The sequence below is a fragment of the Galeopterus variegatus genome, unplaced genomic scaffold, assembly GCF_000696425.1.
Source record: "Galeopterus variegatus unplaced genomic scaffold, G_variegatus-3.0.2 Scaffold6103, whole genome shotgun sequence".
Taxonomy (NCBI): domain Eukaryota; kingdom Metazoa; phylum Chordata; class Mammalia; order Dermoptera; family Cynocephalidae; genus Galeopterus; species Galeopterus variegatus.
In genome coordinates this window covers 43,836-68,383 of record NW_007732214.1, presented here as the reverse complement: position 1 = coordinate 68,383, position 24,548 = coordinate 43,836, and the positions used below count along the sequence as shown (strand labels likewise).

Genomic DNA, 24,548 nt, shown 5'->3' with positions numbered 1-24,548 from the left:
TAGATAGATAGATAGATAGATAGATAGATAGATAGATAGATAGATAGATAGATAGATAGATAGATAGATAGATAGATAGATAGATAGATAGATAGATAGATAGATAGATAGATAGATAGATAGATAGATAGATAGATAGATAGATAGATAGATAGATAGATAGATAGATAGATAGATAGATAGATAGATAGATAGATAGATAGATAGATAGATAGATAGATAGATAGATAGATAGATAGATAGATAGATAGATAGATAGATAGATAGAGATCTTTATAGGTAAAGACTTATTTATAATTTATGATTTATAGGTAAAACTTTTACTCTCAGTAATTTTAATTTTCTGTTTTACCAGGGGACTTCATGAAAAACTTGTGTAAAACAGGCTATATTTTTATAAACAAAGATTATATTTTATTAATTGAATTGAACATATTTAAGGTAAGCAATTCTGGAAGCCAAATTGGACAGACGAGTTAAAATATGGAAATCAATTCTGAATAATTCAGTCCTTATTTTTGAGAGGAAGAAAATAAAAGATATTTATTCAGAAATCTGTTGATGGAGCGCTAGTTCCAACAAACCTAACCTCAGCAACACATGGACAAGGACAAGTATTGGGTATAGTGGTTTTGCCAAAGAGGAGAGATGAAATCAAACAATCTTTTAATGCAAGAGCTTTAATGTAAAAACAAATTTAGTAACTTGGTGTCTATGTACATGCGTGTGTGTATGTTGGCAAATGGTGGTTTTACACAGATTTACTTCCTGCCCTCTCTTTTCTATTTAGTATTTGCCCTCTTTTCCAGCCTATCATTTGCAGAATCAAAACCCAACACTTCTCAAGAGCAAAGAAAACCTCATAGGCACTGCATTCTCAGTTCCTTTGCTGCATATCAGTGCACAAATGTGTCTTGCACACGCAATCCTTTTCATCATTCAGTGAGCCCAGGCTTCCATAGTGGCAGAGGGATGATTAAGCAAGAAATCAGCTTACTGGTCCTTTGCTAAGTTGTTATCCAGATGTAGAATGGAATGTTAGTAGTTACTGTTTGCCTCAAATCCAGTTTAGGATTAAACCATGAACTAATGGGCATGCTTGGTCTTGGTATGGCAAATGCCATCTTTATGTAACAACAACCTTTCTAAATGTCCTCAAGGGATGACAGCTTACTCTCATTTTAAATTTGTATGCATTTCACAAAATTGTACACTTCATAGAAGCAAGCCATTTTAGTAATTCTTTGGTATGCTCACTAGATTAGCCAGGGCAGATAGCCATTTTTTAATAATTCGACAATTAACATTGAAGGTATGTACTAAGATCTGTTTTCTCAGGCAATAAATTGGTTAGGGAAAATAGAGGACTTAAGATTCTGAATTGTGGCATAGGAGCATGGTCACCAGATTGGAAATATTAATATCTGTGTTATTTATCTTGCTTTGCCTTTATCTAACTATATGACCTCGGCAAATGAATTCAAACCCTTTGGGAGTCCATTTTTTCATCATTAAAATGAGAAGGTTGACACATGTTCTCCAAGTTTTCATTTATGTGAATCTTCTTCATGTCAATAATTTTTCTTTTTCTAAAATAAATATATTATTTGGTAACTTGTTTTAATTTTTTAACTCTGCAATTCATGTAAATTTCTTTTCATAGTTAGTGAAGCTGATTTTTTAAATGAAGAAAATTTTTATTTTAAAGTAGTGAAACACTTTTAGTGTTTGAGAGGAAGCATGGTAGTTAAAACTGCATGGCATGATTTCTGACACTTCTAAGTATCATTTTTTTGGCCTCAGAAGTGCTACTTAACTGCTTTCTGACTCAGTTTTCTCATCTAATAAATATCAGTAGTAATAATAACTTTGTTACATTACATTCAATTGGTTAATCCATGAAAAGGTCTTTAGACTAGATCCCAGGATATAATAGTACAATCAAATTCTAGATATTTTATGCTATAGTTATTATTCAAAAATATAAATTTATTCTATGCCAGAGTAGAATTCTGACACACAAACACTAGCCATCCATTCCCTTGAAATCCAGTTATTCTAATGCGTGAATTTTTAGGTACTCCACATGTCTTCTTTCAAAGTCTGTTTGTCCTTACAACACTGAGTCATTAGAGCACTGGAGGCAGCTCTCTTTAGACCCCATTAATTCTCTTCTAAGCATCAAGCGACGGCGTCAGTACACAGGGATGTGCTGATCCTGCTACCACCAACTTTGAAGAATGAGCAGTAGATGTGGAAAAGAACCCAGTGGTCTCTCTCCTCAAGGATCTGTCTATTAAGAGTAGAATTTATAAGTGAAATAAGAGTGGGCTTGAAGGCTTTCATCTGTGAATAGTAGAAAACATTTCAGTTTCACCATTATCCAAACATTTATAAACTTTTACTTCTATTTTTTGATAGGCTCTATCACTACAAGTTTTCATGTTATATGTATGTCTTTGAAAACTTCAGAATATTCAGCTTGATAATCTCTTATTGAATGCTCTTATCTTGAATTCTTAGAAGGAAGAGAGAATTTAGATAACCCTATCTTTTCTTTATAGAATAATTAGTGTGAAAATGAGCTCTTTACTCTCCCATATTTGTACAGAAATCAAATGGTCTACAGTATGTGAAAGTAGTTTCAAAGATTCAAAGAAATATCATTTTGTATGTTTGACAGTATACATGCATATTTTATATATGTGTAATTATGTGTATCTATTATCACTTTATATACAGGGACTAAAACTTTAAGCCATTTTTAAGTATGAAAGTCTCATGTTTGAGAATATTGAGAATGAGAACTACTTCCAAGTTATTTTTTGTATTTAACACTCTGCTAAATCATCCCCAAAGTATCTTCGATGAACATGTCATTTATGTCTGTGCTGCACTGGATCTATAATCTTCATGAAGGCATTCTATGCTGTATTTTCTACACATGAACCTTCTGAATTTGTAGTGCCTCCCAGGCTTCATTTTAACAGTGTAATTGTTACCTGCATTTATGTAGTTATCTTCTCTTTGCATGAATTTTGCATTTTCACTTATGGTAATCTCTTTTCTCTGATTTGTTTATTCCTTCTTCAAGGACAGGGATATGCTACTTCCTTTTAAGACTAGTAGCCATGATGTTGCTAACAAGTAGGCTCAATAGGCAACATCATAGTCCTTTTTTTCCCCCACATGTAATGGAAAATTTTTTTTTTCTTTTTGCAATCTAGTGTTATAGCAGTTTGCTTTTCTGTATGTCTAGGATGAGAAAAATCATGACTCAGCTATTACTCTGATTCAGACTATATAATTTGATCTTCTCAATTGGAAAAGATTATAAAGCTGATGCCAGCGTCTTTTAGATTTCTCACAAGGCTAGTTGTTCAAAGATATTTACTTTTGAGTTTATTGTTCTCTGTATGTGCCTGTGTTTTATGTTGGAGCAAGCAAGTGCAGCTATTGTCATACCTCCATCAACAATATTTATTGGTGCTTACTGTGAGCTCAGTATCATTCTAGAGGCTGATCGGAAAACAGAATAAGTATCAGATATGGTCCTTGTGATAATGGAGCTGACATACTTAAGAAATTTAAATTGATATGAAGAACAGAAAGCAAACAAATCAAGACATTACCTAATTAAGAAGTCTCTTACACTGTGTAGGAGATATGAAAATTTCTTTGTAAACTGCAGCAGCCCATCAGCTATGATAGATACTCTACATTTAATTTTTGTACCTGGCCCACGAGTCTGCCCACTAGTACTTTACGAGAACTTATAAGACTGGTAGACTGGGAGAACTTTCTGGATGAGACACTAATCATCATCATCATCATCATCATCATCATAATAATAATAATAAACAATAGCTATTATTGATTGAGTGTTTGATGATCAGAACTTTTGTTAGCACTTTACATACAAGGCCTTAATTGTAACTACAAACCCATGAGATATTTGAGTCCCCTATTCACAGCTGTAGAAACTAAGAATCGGAGACATTAAGTAACTTTACTAGTGATATTAAGGTGATGAAGCTGAAATTCGAAACAAATTTCTCTGGCTCCAAAGACAGGGATATTGTCATAATCTAGAGAAAGACAGTTGGAAGCTGTTGAGTAGTCCAACATACATGACCAGCACAAAGGTGTCAGTGATTAGGACATTAAGGAGAAGGCAGGATAGTAGGGTGCCAGGTGAATATTGTAAGAGAGAGATGAAAAGGGAATTTTTTGACAGTTGGAAGCTGTTGAGTAGTCCAACATACATGACCAGCACAAAGGTGTCAGTGATTAGAATATTAAGGAGAAGGCAGGATAGTAGGGTGCCAGGTGAATATTGTAAGAGAGAGATGAAAAGGAAATTATTAAAAAAAGCTCTGATGTCTTTGGTTAAGACAAATGATAAAATAGAAGCTTTAAGTGAAGTTCTATAGCATGAGGGACAACCGGTAAAGAGGAAAACAGTACTTTTGGTTTGGGTAATGGTTACACCTCTCACTGTGTAACAGAGATGCAAAAAGATTACTCAAAGCAACATGAATGCAATGAGAAGCCCGAAGGAACTGCACCTCAGCAATTCCTCTGTTAGAAGGAGAAACTGGGTACAGCCCTGAGTTTGTTTTTGGTTCAGTTTTTATTGAAAAGACAAGGAAATTACAGGAAAAGAGCAGATGGCTAATCAATCATAGTAAGAACATAAAGAAATTGGCTATGTAACAATCTTTATCCAAGCATGCATGGTTCAAAATAGTTTAAACAATATACCATCAAAAAGTCATATATTTAAGCTAGGTGACATGCAAAAGGAACAGTAAGACAATCAGTAAACTGCCCAATTTCTTGAGAAACTCAAAGGAACAACTTAAAGCAAAATGTGGAAAAAAAAACTTTAAGCTAGGTGACATGCAAAAGGAACAGTAAGACAATCAGTAAACTGCCCAATTTCTTGATAAACTCAAAGGAACAACTTAAAGCAAAATGTGGAAAAAAAAAACCCATGTACTAACTAATCTAGCAAAACGTCCCTGGAAATCTTAACTCACATATTTTCCCATCATTTAAGCTTGGTTGTATTAAGGGTTATTGCCCTCAGAACAATCCCTGTTTAGTTTCAGTTCTCTTGTTCGCATTAAAGGCTTTAAACCTGTATGAGTTTCCTTCTCACAAAATCTTTCAATGAGCCTATTATATTAACAATCAGTGTATATAATCCTTTACCTAAACGGTAATTAGAAATGATTCGGTGGGCTCTTGCCCCCTAGCTGTAGGCTCTTGCCTTCTATCTGAGGACTTTTGTCCAATGCATGAATTACCTAAAAACCCTATCTAATAATCAAATAGGAATCAAAATTTCTAACCCTCTGCAGGTAATGTTGAGTTTGAAGGTGCTGCTCAGACACCTGTATAATATTGGAAAGCCAGGTTTTAAGCTAAGAAAAACTTTCAGAATTAGAGATTTAGAAGGATTAATAATTATGTTTCTGAAGAGATTAAGATACTCAGATTAAGATTGAGAGCAGAAATTTATGAAGCCCTGGGGCTGAGAAAGAAAAGCTAGGTAAGTTGAGAATGAGGAATTTGGAGAGGCTATAGGAACATCAGAAAAGCAAAGGGTACTGAAGAACAATCAAGATCAGGCTTTTCAGAAGGTGGTGGCTCAACAGTGCCAACTGCTATTGGGAAACATCTGAAAGGACAAGTGAAGAGGGCTTTGGTGATTAGGGTGTCATTAGTCACCTTTATGAGAGCAATGTCACAGGAAGGTTTGTTGTGCTTGTTCTGCTTTTCGTTTTTAACATGGGGTAATTTGAGCATGTTTGAAGGTTGTTTTGGACAAAATATTGGATGGTATGGCAGAACTAAGCTTTGTGCAATCTCAGGTTGAATTGCAGTATACGTATGGAATAGCCACACTTTTCCTGGGCAAAAGTCTGGTAGTGTAATTAAGCAAGAAGCTACTTTAATTTCTCTGCTTACAGCAAAGTCTTACTAATCACTATGAATAAGCAAAACCTTAATTTGTCCCGCTAGTACAGGATAGCAGAATGATTGCATATCGGCATGGAGGAACTCAGAAGTGAAATCAGTCCTGCTAGATGCCATAAGCTGCAAGCTATCCTAGGGATAAATGCTCTCTGTGACTGCTGAAAATGCTAAGTATGTCAGAGTCCCTAATTAACTCAGCACTGAATTTGCAGAATTACCAGTGCCAGTGCTCTGCTTCATGTACCTGACATTCATACTTCTAGAGGTAAGCTTCTTTTTAGTGGGACACATTGACTCTTATCACCTGGATGGAAGCAACGGCTTATTCACTGGGGGGAGGCTTCATAATAAGGCCGAATATGTTCAACTCTCAGAGCTGGGAAGAAGCAGAAGAACCAAACCAAAAGGGATATATCTAGACAGATACATGTACCATCCGAGTTTGTTTTGTGCTGCTATAATATAATACCACAGAGGAGGTAATTCATAAAGAGCAGAAATTTGTTTCTCAAAATTCTGGAGGCTGGGAAGTCCAAGATAAAGGTGTGGCAGGTTCTGTCTCTGATTCTAAGATGGAACCTTATTGCTGCATCCTCCAGAGAGGAGTAACCCTGTGTCCTCATGTGGCAGAAGAGCAGAACAGCAAGATAGAACTCCCACAAGCCCTTCTTATAGTGACATTAATCCATTCATGAGGGCAGAGCCCAAAAGGCACCACCTTCCACAACTGATGCATTGAGAATTAAGTTTCCAACACATAAATTTGGGGGACACACTGGGACCATAGCACACTCGTATCTTGAAAATATATATGGGGGTACTTCAAAAAGTTCACGCAAAAATAGAATTAAAAGACAATATGAATCTTCCCATGAACTTTATATATATTTATGTATAATATGTATGTACGCATGAAAAGATCTTGGAGGTTTAGCTATGAAGGTGTCTTACTATCTTGGGCCTGGAAGCCACAGTATGTTCTTAATTGAAGAAAGGGACGGACTTAAGCCTGAGGAATTGCGACTCTGTGGGACCAACCACAAGAAGATAGTGAAGAGGGACTGTCAAAGTAGCAAGCTGATAGAACGCATTGATTCGAACAATGTGAAAGTGCTGATATTTGACTGGTTTTGATTTACAAAATGGCAATTTCATATGATAAAGTAATAGGAGGAAAAAGTAGATAGGTCGGTTGGGGACCTCAGACTGAGAATATTTGCAGCCCTTTGATAAAAGGGGGTTGAAAGGTTAGTCCTAAGGAGACTTATCTATCCTGTGGAGAAGAAAATAGAAAGATGTTATTATGGTCTGCACATGGCCACCTGCATTCTTGCTTCATCCCAGCTATTTCTCAGAGTCAAAGAGAAAAATCTTTGAAGGTTTAAAGAGAAAATCTTTGCCATAAAGAATTTGGCACAATGAGGTACTTTTACACAATTATTTCTTCTGTATGTGGTCTCCTACAGTTAGATTTCAATGATCAGTATATTTGTTTGTTAATACTTGGACTTATCGAGTTTATTTATAAGAGATGGAAAAAATTATTAATGGCTAGTGTTAAATTCTGGGTTCATCCAATAAAGCAACCAGGCAGGTGAGCTATAAAAAATATCCTTTTCTCAAGTAGTGCCTATCTAAAGATGATATATTAGTTTTAAACCCTGCCTGTAGATTACAATACTTCACCGTTAAAACACAACAATGCCCGGCCCAACTCAAGACCAATTGATTCAGAATCTCTGGGACTGGGGACCAAATAGTCATTCCTTAATAAAGGCAAATGACACACAGTAGCAACTCAACTTTCCAATTTATCTCCTTTGAAGGCAGTCAATCTTTTATGTGCAATAGTTAATTTAGGTATAAGCAATGTCTTTCCTCCTTTTTAAACAAATGATACTGTACAAAAGCATCCCAAGTAGTTCTACTCTGCATATAGGGTTGACAACCACTGGGTTAGTGGAACATTAGAAAGTGATGTGAGTAAGATGAGGAAAGACAGGATGGCAGTACGTCCTTACAGGTGAGGCCAGTGGAACAATGGGAAATCTCTAGCAAGCAAGCAATCAAGGAGGTCAGTCTGATATGAATCAGATCGTATTTATTACAAAGTTTTCAATTTTTATCCATTTATTTATTTATTTATTATTTTTAGATAATTTATTTTACATACATGTAGGTTGCAATGTTGAGTTTCAATAATTTGTGTACAATGTGTGATGGTTAGATCAGGATAGTTGGCTTATTCATTACAAAGTTTTCAATTTTTATCCATTTATTTATTTATTTATTATTTTTAGATAATTTATTATACATACATGTAGGTTGCAATGTTGAGTTTCAATAATTTGTGTACAATGTGTGATGGTTAGATCAGGATAGTTGGCTTATTTCTCATTACAATAAACAATCATTTTTTGTGTCCGTTGAGCAATTCCTCATTAGACCCTCCCTCCCCCCATCCCCTTTTCCACCTCTAGTTTTCTAAAAGTTCATCATATTGCTGTGATTGTTGTTTTTTCTTCCTTTCTCTCTGTCTCTCTTTATTGTTTATTTGTTTATTTATGGATTCAGTTTCTGGTTATGAGTGAGAACATGCAGTATTTCTCTTTCTATACCTGGGTTGTTTCAAGTCTGCTATAATAACACAAAGTCCTAGGTCTGAGGAGGTTAAGGCATAGGACAAGTATCCCATAAGGCTTTATTATTTTTTAATGGTACAAAACAATGTGTTATAGAGAGAAGGACTTTGGGGAAGAAAAAGCTCATTTTTAAAAGAGGTTATATACTCACTTGATTCATATTTTTAAACTTACAAAAGGGTAAACTGAAAATATCACTGTACACTGTTTTCAGCTTTCCAATTTCTCTTCCTTGAAGACAATCTTTTATGTAGAATAGTTAATTCATGATAAGCTATGTCTTTTCCCCTTTTTTTATACAAATGATACTGTACAAATGTTATGCACAGTGATTCTGCATTTTGATTTTTTCCCACTAAATAGTATATCCTGGAGAATTGCTTATGTTTTAACAAGTCTCGAGTTTAAATGTTGTAGGCCCATACAGTCATCCTTTGATAAAGGAAAATGACATACAGTAGGAACCAACAAATGCTCTTGCCAGTTTCATCATTCCTCTGAAATTAACAAGCCAACGCTCTGCGGCACCTGTCTGCTGAAATGAAATTCAGTACTAGTTGATAAGAGATGCTGCTGTCGTTACCTTAGAACCTCAATAGAAACATGCCTTGGATGACATTCTGAAAATCAGTGTTTAAAAAGAGGCCAGATGTACAAGGGTACTTCAAATAATTCATGGAAAATGAAATGAAAAGATAATACAAATTTTTCTATGAACTTTTCAAGGTATGCTTGTACTTCAAAAACCGCAGTTGACTCAAAGATTATGTCAATGTCTGCAAAACCACAAGTAGCCTTAACTTCAAACCTTGTATAAACTGAACCATAGAGTTAATAATAATTAATTTATGCAAATTTTCATTAAATCTTTATTCAAAGATTTAACTCTAGTGATTAAATATATCTTTGTTTTGTTAAATGGTTGTATTTTCCTGTACTGAAAACTTAACTTCAGTAAGAAAGTTGTGAGAAGTTGAGATGTTACCTGGTTTTTAAATCAGGGATGTGTCATCTGTAGTCCATTAATATTAACACCTTGAATCATAAGTGGTAGAGAATTATACATGGAAGTTAATTTTAAGGTATTTCAATAACTCTTGGTTTCTGGGCTTTATAGCATTGTTAGCCACACTATAAATCATATTAGCAGTTGATATTTTACCAATCTTTGATGTTAAAAAATCATGATTTCTAACAGCTTACAGCTTAGAATCTCTGCTTTACCTTTGGAGATATCACTTTCTGCTTCTGATGTCTAAGTAGCAACCAATAATCAGACTTTAGTTTGGGGAAGGGGTTTAAAAAAAAACAAATGGTAATGACATTGATTTGAGTTTGAAGAGTTTCTAAGTTGCTACTTTTTTTTTTTTTTTTTTTTTGTCCTTTTTGTGACCGGTAAGGGGATCGCAACCCTTGGCCTGGTGTCGCCCGCACCGCGCTCAGCCAGTGAGTGCACCGGCCATCCCTATACAGGATCCGAACCTGCGGCGGGAGCACCACTGTGCTCCCAGCACCGCACTCTCCCGAGTGCGCCACAGGGTCGGCCCTAAGTTGCTACGTTTTAGTTGCATTATTGCTTTTGGTGCATATGTTGTTTATTTAAAATCCCTACAATCTTAGAATCTTCTTATTCTTAAATTGAATATCATTTGGGCTATTGCAAGTTCTGGTATCAGTGTCATTTTCTCCAGGGAGCTCAGTATGCTTAGTTTGTTACTGGCTACTTTTAAAAAGCATTGTAAAGAAATTATATTTATCGTGAGTGTGTGTGCTTTTCTGTGTGTGGCATATGCAGGAGGGCAGGGAAGAAGAGTGTTCAATAAAATCAGTAAGCCATTCAGTCACTTTTATGTAGTGTTCATAATGAAAGATGCTTATAGGCTTTGCTTTGGTCTTCTGAAGCTACTAGTGTTAGGTGCTGTGAACGTACAAGTCCTATGATTATTACTGTATGCCTTCCCTTTAATAAATACAAATAGTTTGACGCATCTGCTATGTAATTTTGAATAACATTGTCACACACATGCACATACATACTCTCTCTTACTTAAGAGGCTGTAAGTTCCATTAGAGCAGGACATTCATTACCTGGCTTATTCAAAAAAATTGTTCTCAAGATTTAGAATAGAGTCTAATCCATGGTAGATGCTCAATAAATATTGACTAATTGAACAAATATACCAACACTACCTACTTTATTATTACTTGTACTTGAACAATAGTTTCTGATGAAAGATCTTGTTCTGTGCCACGTTATATTAACTGATGTGGTTACATCATTCAGGACTTAATATCAGCAGGATATTTTGGAAAAGGTAATTTCTTTGATATCATAATTATGTTTTAATTAAATTTGAAATCAAACAGAAGTTCATAAGAAAATAAAGTAAAACATATAAATATTAAAATAGGAAATCTTTTTATTCATAACATCAGATTATCTTCTGGGGATTGGACAATAAGATGCAAAACAACTCAACTTTATTGAATTCTACTAGCTCACAAAGGAACATTGTGATATTTTATGCATCAGTTCCTTATTTTCCTAGTATTAATGTTATGTCATCAATATTTTTATTTTCAATAAATATAATATTGAAGGAAATTTGGTACAGGGTGAGACTTGCAATAGTAGTTATAATTTCATGTTATTTATTAAAAATATGATATAGTTTTTATTAATATTTCTAATACTTTGTCTTTCTTAGTATAATTAAACATAATTAATTGAATACATTTAAATATATCAAATTGTGTCCGTTATGTAGGAAGTCATATTAGTATAGCATTTTCATGATGACACTAATATCACCCTTTAATGATATTAAGTTATATTGTCATTGTCCCCTGACACTGACACTGTAGTGGAATTCAACTTCAACTGGTTATGTAATATCTTTCTTTGTTGGAGGTCAAACTTTTTAAAAATATTATCTCAGAGCTTTTAGCTTATCGATGAAATATTGGCAAAGTGATTTATTCTTATTTAGCTGGCAAGAAAATGGAAGCACAGGGCAAGTCAATTGTATAAGGTCAGTGAACAAATCATTTTTATGTGGGTTAGATCAAGTTTCCCAAGTCACAACCTAGTGCTCAAGGGACTGAATAGTACCTAAGACATTTTGAGGAAATAAAAGTAAAATGTTTACCTTGCTTTGTTAGGAAAAAATAAAGTTATTGATTCATTTCAGAAAGATGTGCTCAAGGCTTCAAAATTTGAGCAAAGTTATGTACATGTGTTGCCAGATTGTGACTAGAAATTTGAATTTGAATTTGAATTCAATTTGAATGAGCTAAAATGTATGAATGGGAATGAAATAAATTGAAGTTAAGTACTTTGAGATAATTATGGTAATAAAGTGAATTTTTAGGTACAACAAATACTTTTTTGTGTGTTAAATAAGCAAGTGAGAAAGCAATAGAATATAAAAAAGGCCTAAAGTATTTATTTTTTTAAAAGAGGAAACATAATTACACTAAAGAAATTAAGGACAACCACTGAAAAATAAAAATTAAAAGTAAATAGTGCCCTATTGAAGATCCAGTTAGAAGTGGATATTGAAGGCCAAGCCCGTGGGAAAAATAAAAATTAAAAGTAAATAGTGCCCTATTGAAGATCCAGTTAGAAGTGGATATTGAGGGCCAAGCCCATGGCGCGGGTTCGGATCCTATGTAGGGATGACCAGTGCACTCACAGTGCTCACTGGCTGAGCGCGGTGCGGCCAGTCTCAAAAAGGACAAAAAAAAAAAAAAAAAGAAGTGGATTTTGAATCTAAATTATTGAACAGCTATGGTCTACCTCATACTTATCATCCACTCTTTATATTATTCTCTGTTTGGGGAGATCTCTGAGTTTCCTACTAGTAAATTCTTTCTTATTTTTATCTTAGTTTAGTGTTTTTTGCGTGTATTTTCCTGAATATAAAATCCTTGAAAGCTCAGGTGGGGGATTTGGTCAGAGAAGTTTAGGAAATGTTATAGACTGTTAGCTATCTTTTGGAAATTCTTGATGTACTTTAACAATTTTATGGCTTCAAGAAATGATCTAAGATAAGAAGCTTGTTTTCTTTTGTTTACCCCAACTTCTACCAAAAGAATTTGATTTTGAAATATGTATATTTTTGCATAAAATATATTCACATTCCAGGCACCTTGCCTTAGAAACATAGGAAAAGGTAGCAGTTATGAGAATGGATTGAAGGATGAGGAGAGATGGCTGGGCCAAGATAGATGTTATGGGTCACTTAGAATTTTTGCAGAGTTATTGACGTATTTCAATAACTTGCTCATTTTCCACTTTGCAGAAACATCAATTTAAAATGCTTTGTGATTTTTTTAATTGTATAGTTTTTCAAAATTGTTTGATTTCTCTGCATGATTTTTCCAATGAGTATGTGTAATGTCATTTTGAGGCAGTGGAAAACATGAATTTTGGATTTTTTTTTTTTAATTCATAGAAGTTACTTTCCTTGGAACTGAAAAGGTCATTGCTCAGGAATCACTATGGTTTCATATTTTTCTCTTTTCTCAAATGTTTTGAGAATTGCTGTTGTCATTTTTAATACTGTATGATGACGAAAAAAATGTGTTAAATGTTAAAAATTCATAACAACCATGCTTCTTCATTTACTGTACCACACAAAACAATATATTTAACTTCTTGGCAAATAGAAGAATGTTTTATGTTTTTAATTTGAGTGTGGTATATGTTTCCTGTTTTTTATCTTCAAAATGTGAGAAAAGAAAAATTCCAATTTTAAAGCTTTTAGAATGCCATAAATGGAGCAGACAGCCTCTCTGATCCTGGGCATTTGCTTTGTTTTATTTATGATAGAATATGGGAATGTTGGAAAACTAAGATCTGTTGAGAACCCCATTTTATTAATAAGGCTGTGTTAAATGTAGAGGCATTGAATTGTCAATGAAATATGAGACATTTTACCCAGTGACATTTTAAATGAATCTCATCATAGGGGAAGCCTGTGGGAACACCAGATGCTGGCGCTTATTTTCGTGTGCTTGCGGAGCATGGAGTAGCTGCCTTGTTTACAGCACCGACTGCAATTAGAGCAATCCGTCAACAGGACCCTGGGGCAGCCTTGGGGAAGCAGTACTCTCTGACAAGGTGAAGTCGGGATGCACAGGGCAAATTACATTAAAAACTGCAATCAGAATGAGTAACTCAACATTATATTTTTTCTATTACTATGATACCTTTATGTGAAGAGAGAAAAGATTCTGAATGTTATTGAGACTGATTCTTGTAAACATAACTTTGAAATATTTGGGATTTTAACTATACTGTAGAGATTTTTAATATATCATGTTCATTTCAGTTCACATCTAACCAAAATATTTCTCTTTTTAAAACTACAATGGTTATATTTTTCTTAAAAAGAAAAATGCTGATTATGACTTAAAATGCATGAATACATATATGTGTACACAAATATAGCATCTGTCTTTTGAAAATAATGATTTAAATGGAGAGAAAATATTATTTAAATTTATGTATACAGATAAAAATGTGAAAATTATAGTCCAAATTTTATTTGTTGAAAGAGTGAAGGAAATTATTTTACTTTTGTTTTGCAATAATGTGCTATGAATAGTTTAGATTTATTTTTGGCTGGTTTATTGACATCCATTCTAGTTTAATGATGTGTATATTCAAAGATAATTATAGCAATTTGTATCTTCACGGCAGTTTCCAACATCAATTCTCATTGAACCTCTTCGAAATAGGTCACTATCTATTATAAACTAAAAAACAACAAAGATTTTGTGGTCTCTTCAAATCAAAAAGTAGGCTTAAATTAAGGCCTTAATTTTAACTTAAATGCCAGAGTATTTGAATTGTATGTTCCTATAGCCCAAAGAAATTAAAATAGATATCATACATTAAACTGCAAATATAAGAAAGAAGCTTTCAATTTAGGTATGGTTAGTAGTTTCACTGGTTTCTTTTTTCTCTTTTTTTATTTTACAAAAAAGTAGATCAGGATTTATAGAAAATTGTATTTATAATATAAAGAATGCACTTATTAAAATAAAAGGGTGTATTTAAAATGTATGTCTTCTATTATAATATTTATTCACCCTCTTTTTGCTCTTTAATTTACAACTAATTTAGATTCCTCCACTTCAGCCCAAAGGAGAGAAAAATAGATTTTGATCAAAACCTCTTAGAATATGTATGTCTACGCACCTTAAGAAAATTCCAGGGATTTTGAAAAAACAGTGGTTGTAGCTCCTGCAGTGTCTCTTTACTGACAAGTGCACCCTGATTGCAGGGCATGAAGTTGTGTGACCAGCAAGCTAAGGTCTCACTTTTGCTGTGTCTTCTTTTCCCATTTGTACATCTGTTTTTAGATGTCATCCTCCAGTGTGAAGGCAGAAACCATTTCTACTTTACCTAGTGTATAAAACATCAAGCAATACCAAATGCTCACTAAATCACTCTTTTCAAACAGAGACATATAGACACAGAGTATGAGATTTTAGTATAAGTGAAATTACAAGAAACTCCCATGATTATGCCCCTTTGTGTCTGGGTAAGCAAGTTATTGAAGATGGTGTGTACATCTGATTTTAACAGATATTTAGGAATGCAGACTCGACAAATACCCTCAAGCTATTCAAATAGCTACTATTAATATATACAAACACTTACTGATTACTTACAATATGCTAGACACAAACAATATAAGTTTCTTATCTCATTTAATCATCAAAGCATCCCTGTTAGAGTAAAGTTAAGACCAGACAGTTTAAAAAACTCTAGAAAAAAAACTAACTCAGGCAGACAGTCTGAGTAGGACCAACATTCTTAACTAAATACCCCAGGTGTATTTTTCCTATAAGAGGTAAATTAAAAAACTAACTTAACTCAGGGATTTTGTCATTCATACGATAAAAGTATATTTTCCTTTTTATATTTTTGGTCTATGTAAATCATACCATTACTGAACTACTTTAATAGATTCTCACTTGTAGACTAAGAGAATGTTAGAAACAGGAAGGATCTCAAACGTATATTTTCCTTTTTATATTTTTGGTCTATGTAAATCATACCATTACTGAACTACTTTAATCGATTCTCACTTGTAGACTAAGAGAATGTTAGAAACAGGAAGGATCTCAAACGTCTTATTATTTTATTTTAAAAGCAAGGAAACTGAGTTTCAAAAAGGTTAAGTATGGATTAGAGACTGAATGAAGATGAAAACTCAAGTCTTCTCATACAACTATACACTTAGTTTTAAATTTATGTTCAAGACATTTTATACTTACTGAGTTGACCTTCACTAGACATCATCATTGTAGGCACATAATGTGCAGAGTTTTTTTTATGTCTTCTTTTACAGATCATTTTAAATGATGAAGTTTTCCTTTAAAATGTGTTGCATATCTCATTAAAAGATTATTTAAAAATAAATAGGAAGGTTTTCCAAAAATTTCACTTCCCCAAATAGATTTATGAGGCTACTCTGTAGTAGGAAGCTAACCAGAACTGTGAATTCATTTTAATGTAGTATCATAGATGACTAGAGTTTGAAAAACTAGTTTAAAAGTCATCTGGTGTAATCATCTCATTTCACAGATGATAAAACTTTGTCACTGAGAGGTGAAATAATATCCCCAGGATTACAAAGCTACTCTGGGCAAAGTTGGAACTAGGCAATATGATTTAGTAAAGATTCTCACTCTGGAGTTACACTTACCAGGTTCAAATGTACCGTTTTGGAGCTATGTGACCTCAGGAAATTTATATTATACCTCTCTGTTCTTCAGGGTTTTTGTCGTTGTTTGGAACATAGGGTGGTAGCAGTATGGGGGTATAATGAAAATCAAAGGGAAGTAATCTAAGCAAGTCATTTGGAATAGTTCTTAACATAGACTGTCTTTATTATTGTTACCTTCTGCTTTCTAATTTACTACTCTTTTTCATTACATCATAGTGACTTACTTCCTCACGGTCTCCTAATTCAATTTTAATCAAGTTAGAAAAATTCAGTGCTGGCACTTCCGTTCAAGATATCATGACAACTAATTCTTTGATGGAGCTCTTCTTTTCCAATTACATAGCAATGAAAGATAATACAAAAGAGAAAAAACAGAGCACCAGAGATAGCTCAAAAATAAGATTAACATTTCTGTGGACTAGAAATGGAATAGATTTACAAAGTGGTGAGGTGGCTGAAAGCAGAGGCTTGCTAGGTATATGAGCAGGCATTGGCAGCATGGTAGGGATTCAGTATTTCCCTGCTTTGACCATGGAATCAGTCAGCTCAGTGCCTGAAGATGGGCTGGGGTGTAACTCTCCCTGTATGAAAGGAGGCTGTCAATAATGGATGTCAGTCATTTTCCAGGACTGTGACTTACGGCAAGATTTGGTCTAGGGGTCTGAATGAGACAGTTCCAGTAACTGGAGACTGAACTATACTGCCCACCTGTCATTGGACCTTGGGGGATACTTATGTCACTGTACCTATTTGACAGAAAGGATGAGCAAAGGAAAGAGAGCCAGAGAAATAAAAATTAAACAAATGCAATTTGTGGTTATGGGTATACAGCTGGTATGAACCTGGCCTCCACATCACGGGCATGAGGGGTGACAATCAGCTTTGTATCTCATGAATACTCATAACCAATAAAAAAAATAAATACACACTTAAAGTTCAGTAGAGAGTGCAAAGAAAAAAAAAAGAAAGAAAAATTAAACAAAGAACCATACTTTCAAAAAGAGCATGAAAAATGAGATTTTAAAACATATGAGGAAATCTAATGCTTTAGCAGTTAGAACAGTTAGTACAGTCAAATCAAACTTGAAAATAGGAATGTTAAGGATAATCAAAGTCCTAAAGTAATAACTTTCACTTAAAATTATTAAAAATGTAATGGCTGTGAACAAATTACTATAAGAAATGCAGTAGATGGTGTAAACTAATTAAATAAAATAAATAGAAGTACATAGTGAAAGAATCTATTAAAAAGTACAAGATAGTATTAAGGAAATTACCCAGAATGCAGTACAGAGATAAAAAAGAGTAAAAAGTCTGAAAGAACAGTTAAGAGACTTGGAGGGAAGAGTAAAAAGATGCAAGTGCATCTAATAGAAATTTCAGAAAAAGAGAAAGGAAGGATTGTTAAAAAAAAAGATAGTTGAAAGCCAATAATTAAGAATATTGCAGGGCCGGCCCGGTGGCGCACTGGAGAGTGCGCCTCTTGGGAGTGCAGCGGCACTCCCGCCGAGGGTTTGGATCCCATGTGGAGACCAGTTCCCGCTCACTGGTTGAGCGCGGTGCGGGTGCAACACCGAGGGTTGAGATCCCGTTACTGGTCAGCAAAAAAGACAAAAAGGAAAAAAAAAAAAAGAATATTGCAAAATTGAAGATGACGTGAGTACCAGATAGAAAGTGCTATCCAAGTACCAAGCAGGTTAAGTCTGAGTAAATTCACTTTGGACACGTCATTTTTAAATTTCAGAACATCAATTAAAGCTATAGAGAAAATCTAATAAACTGCCAAAGAGACTCACCAGAAAATCAAACTGATGCCAAGAGAGGCCAAAAGACAATGGATTAAGATGTTCAAAAGGCTGAGGGAGAATAATTGTCAAACTGAAAGATTTTATTGTGGAATGACTAAATCTAGTTAATTAACATATTCCTTACCTCACATAGTTATCATTTTTTGTCATCAAAACACTTTACATTTGCTCTTTACATTTTTCAAGAATACATTATATTATTAACTATAGTAACCATGTTGTCTAACAGATCTCTTGAATCTATTCCTCCAATCTGACTGAAATTTTGTATCCTTTGAACAACATCTCCCCAACTCATCCTCCCCACAACCACCTCAGTCCTCAGTTACCACCATTGTATTCTGTACTTATATGAGGTCAGCAGCTGAATGGTTTTTGGTTGTTTCCAATTTGAGAGCTGTTACAAAATGCAGCATTAATAGTACATATCTTTTTGGTGTACATACATACATATAATTGTTGAGTGTAATAGCTTGATTACAGAGTATGTCAGACAGTTTTCCAAAATTGTTGCACTAAGTTACACACCCATTTGCAATGTATGATTGTTCTAGAATTTCCCTGTTTTCACCAGAGTGTGATATTGTCAGTTTTCAAAATCTTGACCATTCTGATTGTCATGTGATGATATCACATTATTGTTTAATTAGGGTTATTAATGAGATTGACCACTTTTTCATGTTTTGGCCATTTGAAAATCCTATTTTGTGAAGTCTTTTGCAAATTTTATTTTTTTCTTTCTCATTGATTTGTAGGAGTTTTTCATATATTTTGGATTCAAATCCTTTGTTAACTATATGCATTACAACATTTTTCTCCAATTTGTGGTTTGAATTTCTTTTTCACTATCTTAATGATCACTTTTGATGAAAGGATTTGTCTTATCATTAATATTTCTTTATGGTTGGTGTTTTTTTGCATCCTATTTAAGAACATTTCACCTATTCTAAGGTCAGGAGTTATTCTTTTATGTTATTTTCTCTAATCTTTATTTTACATTTCTAACTTAGAACAATAATCTATCTGGAATTAATTTTTGTATATGACATGAAGTAGGGGGCGAAGATTTATTTTTTCCTTATATATATCCACTTAAACAATTTCATTTATTTCAATGGCCATCCTTTCCCCACTGTTCTGTAGCACCACTTTTGTCATGACGGTGCCCACATATCCTTGGCTTGTTTCTTGCCTATATTTCTGTTCTATTGGCCTATTTGACACACAATCACAGAATCTGCTGGGATTGTGTTTGAGATTACAATTGAATTCATAGACTAATGAAGTGAAAATTGACATGTTAACATGTCTTCCAATTCATGTTTATAGCACATATATTTATTTATTTACAACTTTAATTTCTCTCATTAATGATTTTTCAATTATTGTGTGAAAGTATTACATATATTTTCTTAGATTTATTAAAAGAAGTTTTACGCTATGATCAATGGTTTTATTGTTTACATTTGCCTTTTAATTTTTTGTTATGAAAAAAATATTTATCTACTTTGAGACTGTGGGCGTTGTTATATACCCACAGAATGATTTTTATTTTAGCAGGTGATTTTTTTTTTTCCCTTTTTTACTGACCGGTAACGGGATTGCAACCCTCAGTGTTGCGCCCGTACCGGGGACCGGCAACGGAATCACAACCCTCGGTGTTGTGCCCGCACCACGCTCAGCCAGTGAGCAGGAACCGGTCTCCACATGGGATCCGAACCCTCGGTGGGAGCGCCACCGCGCTCCCAAGTGGCACACTCTCCAGTGCGCCACCGGGCTGGCCCAGCAGGTGATTATCTTAAGAGAAGATCACTGTCATCTAATTAGGAATTTAGCTAATTTGAAGCTAGTCTTTAATGTGGGAGCGCCACCGCGCTCCCAAGTGGCACACTCTCCAGTGTGCCACCGGGCTGGCCCAGCAGGTGATTATCTTAAGAGAAGATCACTATCATCTAATTAGGAATTTAGCTAATTTGAAGCTAGTCTTTAATATTTGAGAAGGCTATTTTTTTTCCCAATTTTCCTCTATCATTAGGGTGTACCTCTTAAGTGTTTCAACTGACCACGTGGGTGTTTTACAGCACCCCTTTTTCCCTTTTTCATTGTGAATTTTGAACTACAACTTTCCTTTCCCAAGAAATTATGATGGCCTAAATGACTGTTGAGTTTCTGAGCCTGTCACCTACACAGTTTTTGTTAGTCTCTCAGCTTTTCAACTACTGTTTGCCAATTGGCCAATGGCTGGAGAGGGAAAAACAGCAAGTCAATATCAGGCCAACTTCCCTATACATTTCTCCTTTGGAGTGTTAATGCCTCAAATGCTCATTGACCTTTTAGTTCTCTGATGCTTTCAAAAGTGCTTCTTTTTAAAAATATTTTTGTCCAGCTTTTCTGATTGTATTTGAGAGATTGTTGGGCAAAAGGCTAGCTGGCCATTGATAAAAGAGGCAAATAAGTGTGTAATATTGACTAGTGTCTTTACATTTTAAAAGTGAATTCTAGTGAGGAGTAAGTAGAAGAAAATAGAATGAAGGAAAATGATGGAGATAACCTTAGAAATACTGATGTCAAAAAATAATGATGATCTGTCATGTGAACCAGGAGTTGATGAGGCATCACTGAAATAATTTATTTTTATTTAGCATCTGTTGGCACAAGTGAAGAGTAATTTTGCTTGTTTAGTAGTTTATGGACCTTGAAAGAAATATTCACTTTAGTTTTCTTCTGTTCCTACTTTATTACCTGGAAATTCTTCAACACATTTGTCTTTATCTTTTTATCCAGTTTTATGTAGCTTACTCCTTATTTTGAACTAAAATTAGTTCAACATTACCATTTTTCTGTTTCATTTTGCTTAATGTTCAGCTTCATCTGAGTCTCAAATAAAATCGTGCTCAATTTTATATAAAATTGGGGAAATGTGAATAGGTCTCATAACTCATTAATTTTTTCTCCTCTCCATTTTTTTCCTGTTCTTTATATTGTATATTATCTTTCCGTTTATGTTTTTAGTATTACAGATTTGAAAACAGTTTCAACTTTCCATGTATTATCATCATCAGAATATTACCCACACATTTAATTAGTCAATAATAATCTAGGACAGCACTCACCGATAAAACTGAGCTCTACAATATGGTAGGCATTAGCCACACGTGACTATCAAACTCCTGAAATGAGATTAATATTACTGAGAAATTGACACTTTAAATTTTCACAATTTTAACTAATTTAAATTTTAAATAGCCCCATGTTTCTAGTAGCTACCATATTGTACAGTGTAGATTTAGAGTACATGTAATTAACTTAGCTAAATTTATTTTCGAGAGAGCCCATATTGCCATGTGGAAATGGTTAATTTTAACTTTAGTCAAATGTGTTTTTTAAACAAAACATATTTAAAAAATTTTCAATATGGAATATTAATGCCTTTGTATTATTAATAAAATAATGTCAAGGTCATTAATAAGAAATCTAACTGTTGAAAATGTTACTAAACCACTAAACTTTTTTAGCCAAGATATGGAACCAAACAAAACATCTATTGAAGGATGACTGGGTAAGGAAAATGTGGTATATATACATACAATGTGGTTTATATAAGGAAAATGTCATATATATATATATATATATATATATATACACACACACACACACACACAGATGTGGTATATATACATACAATGTGGTTTATATAAGGAAAATGTCATATATATATATATATACCCACACACACACACACACACATACACACAATGGACTCAGCAATAAAAAAAATAATGAAATTCCTTCATTTGCAGAAACATGGATGAACTTGGAGAAATTTCCCAAGTGAAATAAGCCAGGCACAAAAAGAGAAATACTGCATGTTCTCACTCATAAGTGGGAGCTAAGAAAAAAAGGAAGAAAGAGAGAAAGAAGGAAGAAAAGAAAGAAAAGAAAGAAAGACAGGAAGGACCACAATAAAATTTTGAACTTTCAGGAGACAACAGTCCTATAGTTACTAGAGGTAGAAAAGGGAGAAGGGGAGGGGGTTAGGAAGTAATTGGGTAAGGGACACAAAGAATAGTCATGATTTGTAATGATGAAGTGCTAATAATATTGATTTGATCATCACATATGTACATAAATACTGATAGTCAACTCTGTACCATATAATTATGTATAATCAATCATGTTTCAATTCAAAAATTTTAAAAAATTGAAAAAATAAAGTCATTTATTCAAGAACAAAAAAAAATTGATAACTCATGCCTAAGATAACTTTAAATTGTAGAATTATAGTAAGATTTTTTTTCAATATTGTTATAATCACAAAAATAGCAAATCCATAGCATAGTTTTATTTACTAAGGGGAATTGGGTGTTAAATAATATTTGATAAAATATTTATCACAAGATTTTAAATTGTTTCACTAGTCATGTCTTATTCCTAAGCTGTTTTTAGGTTTGCCGTGTTTAAATTGGCAGTCTGTAATTGATAAAATAACAATAATTTTTTGGCAGTTTGAAGAATTTCAATACCAAAATAGATTGATAATTTCTAGTGTATTTAGGGAAATGAATCATCTGCATTACTTGGACATTTTTCTAAGTCACTAATAATCTCACAAATTTTCTTCTGCTTTCAGCAAATGATAAATTGATCTTGTGGAAATGGGAGGGATTTCTCATTTTCAGGGAAGCCAGATGTCACTTTTAACCTCCATTATGGAATATCATACCTTTCTATTTTGTTTATAATAGTGTCAGCATGAAGATTGCTGCCATAATGACACTAATGTAATTTCAATCTAGGAAAAAAAAAAAGCAACAGAGTTTCACTGCAAAACCATAGTAATAAATACTAAATTTAAATATATATAATGATGAAAATTTCCATCAGGTAAGAACTCAGTGCTAATGCATCATTTATTATTATAATCAATTAATTAGATTAATTAGATTAATTGTAGTTTATTTGGCCAAGAGAAGATGCATGCTGTGAGAGGCTACTCACCAAAATTACCCAAATGATTTCTTAGCAAGAGCTAGTAATAGGTTTTTTTCTCATATGAAATTTGAAGTTATGCTTCTTTGTCTTTACTAGGACATTTAAATTTTGCCTTTGGTACTTATCATGTTAAAGGGTGGCTCCTAGATAATTTGGATATGTAGATGGGAAATATGTTACTGGGCAACTACTCAATCTTTATTTTTGACAGTGCATTGTATTATTATTTGAAGTCTTATAAATATGCCTGCTTATTGAACCAATATAAATCCTAAATTTTGCAAGGCTGTTGTGGTAACAGCCTATTTATAGAAACATTAAATAGTAAAATGACATTTGTACTCAGACATGCATATGCACACACATCCAAGTCAGAAGAAATTATTGACATAATTGTTTGAGAAGAAGTTGCATATTTAGTATTAAGTTAAAACTTGTGTTTGTCTAGACCAGTATAACAACTTTGTTGCTCCTTCAGAAAGTCACGGCGCACCTCCTCACTGTCTCATATGGTAGCCACATGTAGCTATAGAGCTCCTGAAATGTAGTAAGTCCAAATTGAGACTTAGTATGAAAACAAGACTGGAATATATCTCACTAGTAATTTTTATATTGATTAAAAGTTTAAATAATAATATTGTGGATATATTTGTTTTAATAAAATATATTATTAAAACTAATTTGGCCTCTTTTTACTTTTCTGAATATGGCTATTAGAAAATTTTAAACTACAGGTATTTCTTGCATTTATGGTTCATATTATATTTCAATTGGACCACACAAATCTAAGTAATCCTCAGGGTCTAATTACATAATTCTAAAAAATTAGATATTGTGATAAGATAATTTTATTTCCTGAATCTCTCTCTATTAGCAGATGGTGATTTTTTTTTCTCAGAAAACACGTGGAGCAATAACAGTACATTGAGTGTTTTACACAAATTAACTAAAACCTCTTTTGACACCCTTATGTATAGATAGCCTCATATATAGATGAGAATTACCATAAATAATTTCAGCTGGTAGCACTTCAAGTATAGATGTCATTTATCAGTGACTCATTTATACTCAGAAATTAATTAACATGTGTTTTCAATAGCTTGTCTGCTACCAGGATTTTATGTAGAATAGTTAAACTCTCACCTTTTTTCCATAATTGAGTCCAAATGCATCTTTGGGCCAAGATTATCTATAAAAATTATAGAGGATATTAAAGTAAAGTTGGTAACATGAGAACTTGATAATTCGTTTAATAGCCTGTCTTCTACTGAAGTTCATGCTATCCATTTGTAACACCTTCTCCCCATCTTCAGAGTTCCTCTCAGCGACTTTAGCCAATAAATCATGGACTTCCTCTCTATTCTCCACTGCTATGG

At 33.6% G+C, this 24,548-nt stretch overlaps 1 protein-coding gene across 1 annotated transcript in view; it reads left to right on the top strand.

Annotated features, from left to right (window-relative positions):
• LOC103605823 (acyl-CoA synthetase short-chain family member 3, mitochondrial-like) overlaps positions 1-24,548 on the top strand; it is a gene marked incomplete at its 3' end in the record, with an annotated part of 109,719 nt that overhangs the window by 50,738 nt on the left and 34,433 nt on the right. The window contains exon 9 of the mRNA XM_008590444.1: positions 13,601-13,752. Coding sequence (XP_008588666.1) covers positions 13,601-13,752 — 152 coding nt within the window. The remainder of the gene's footprint in view (positions 1-13,600; positions 13,753-24,548) is intronic.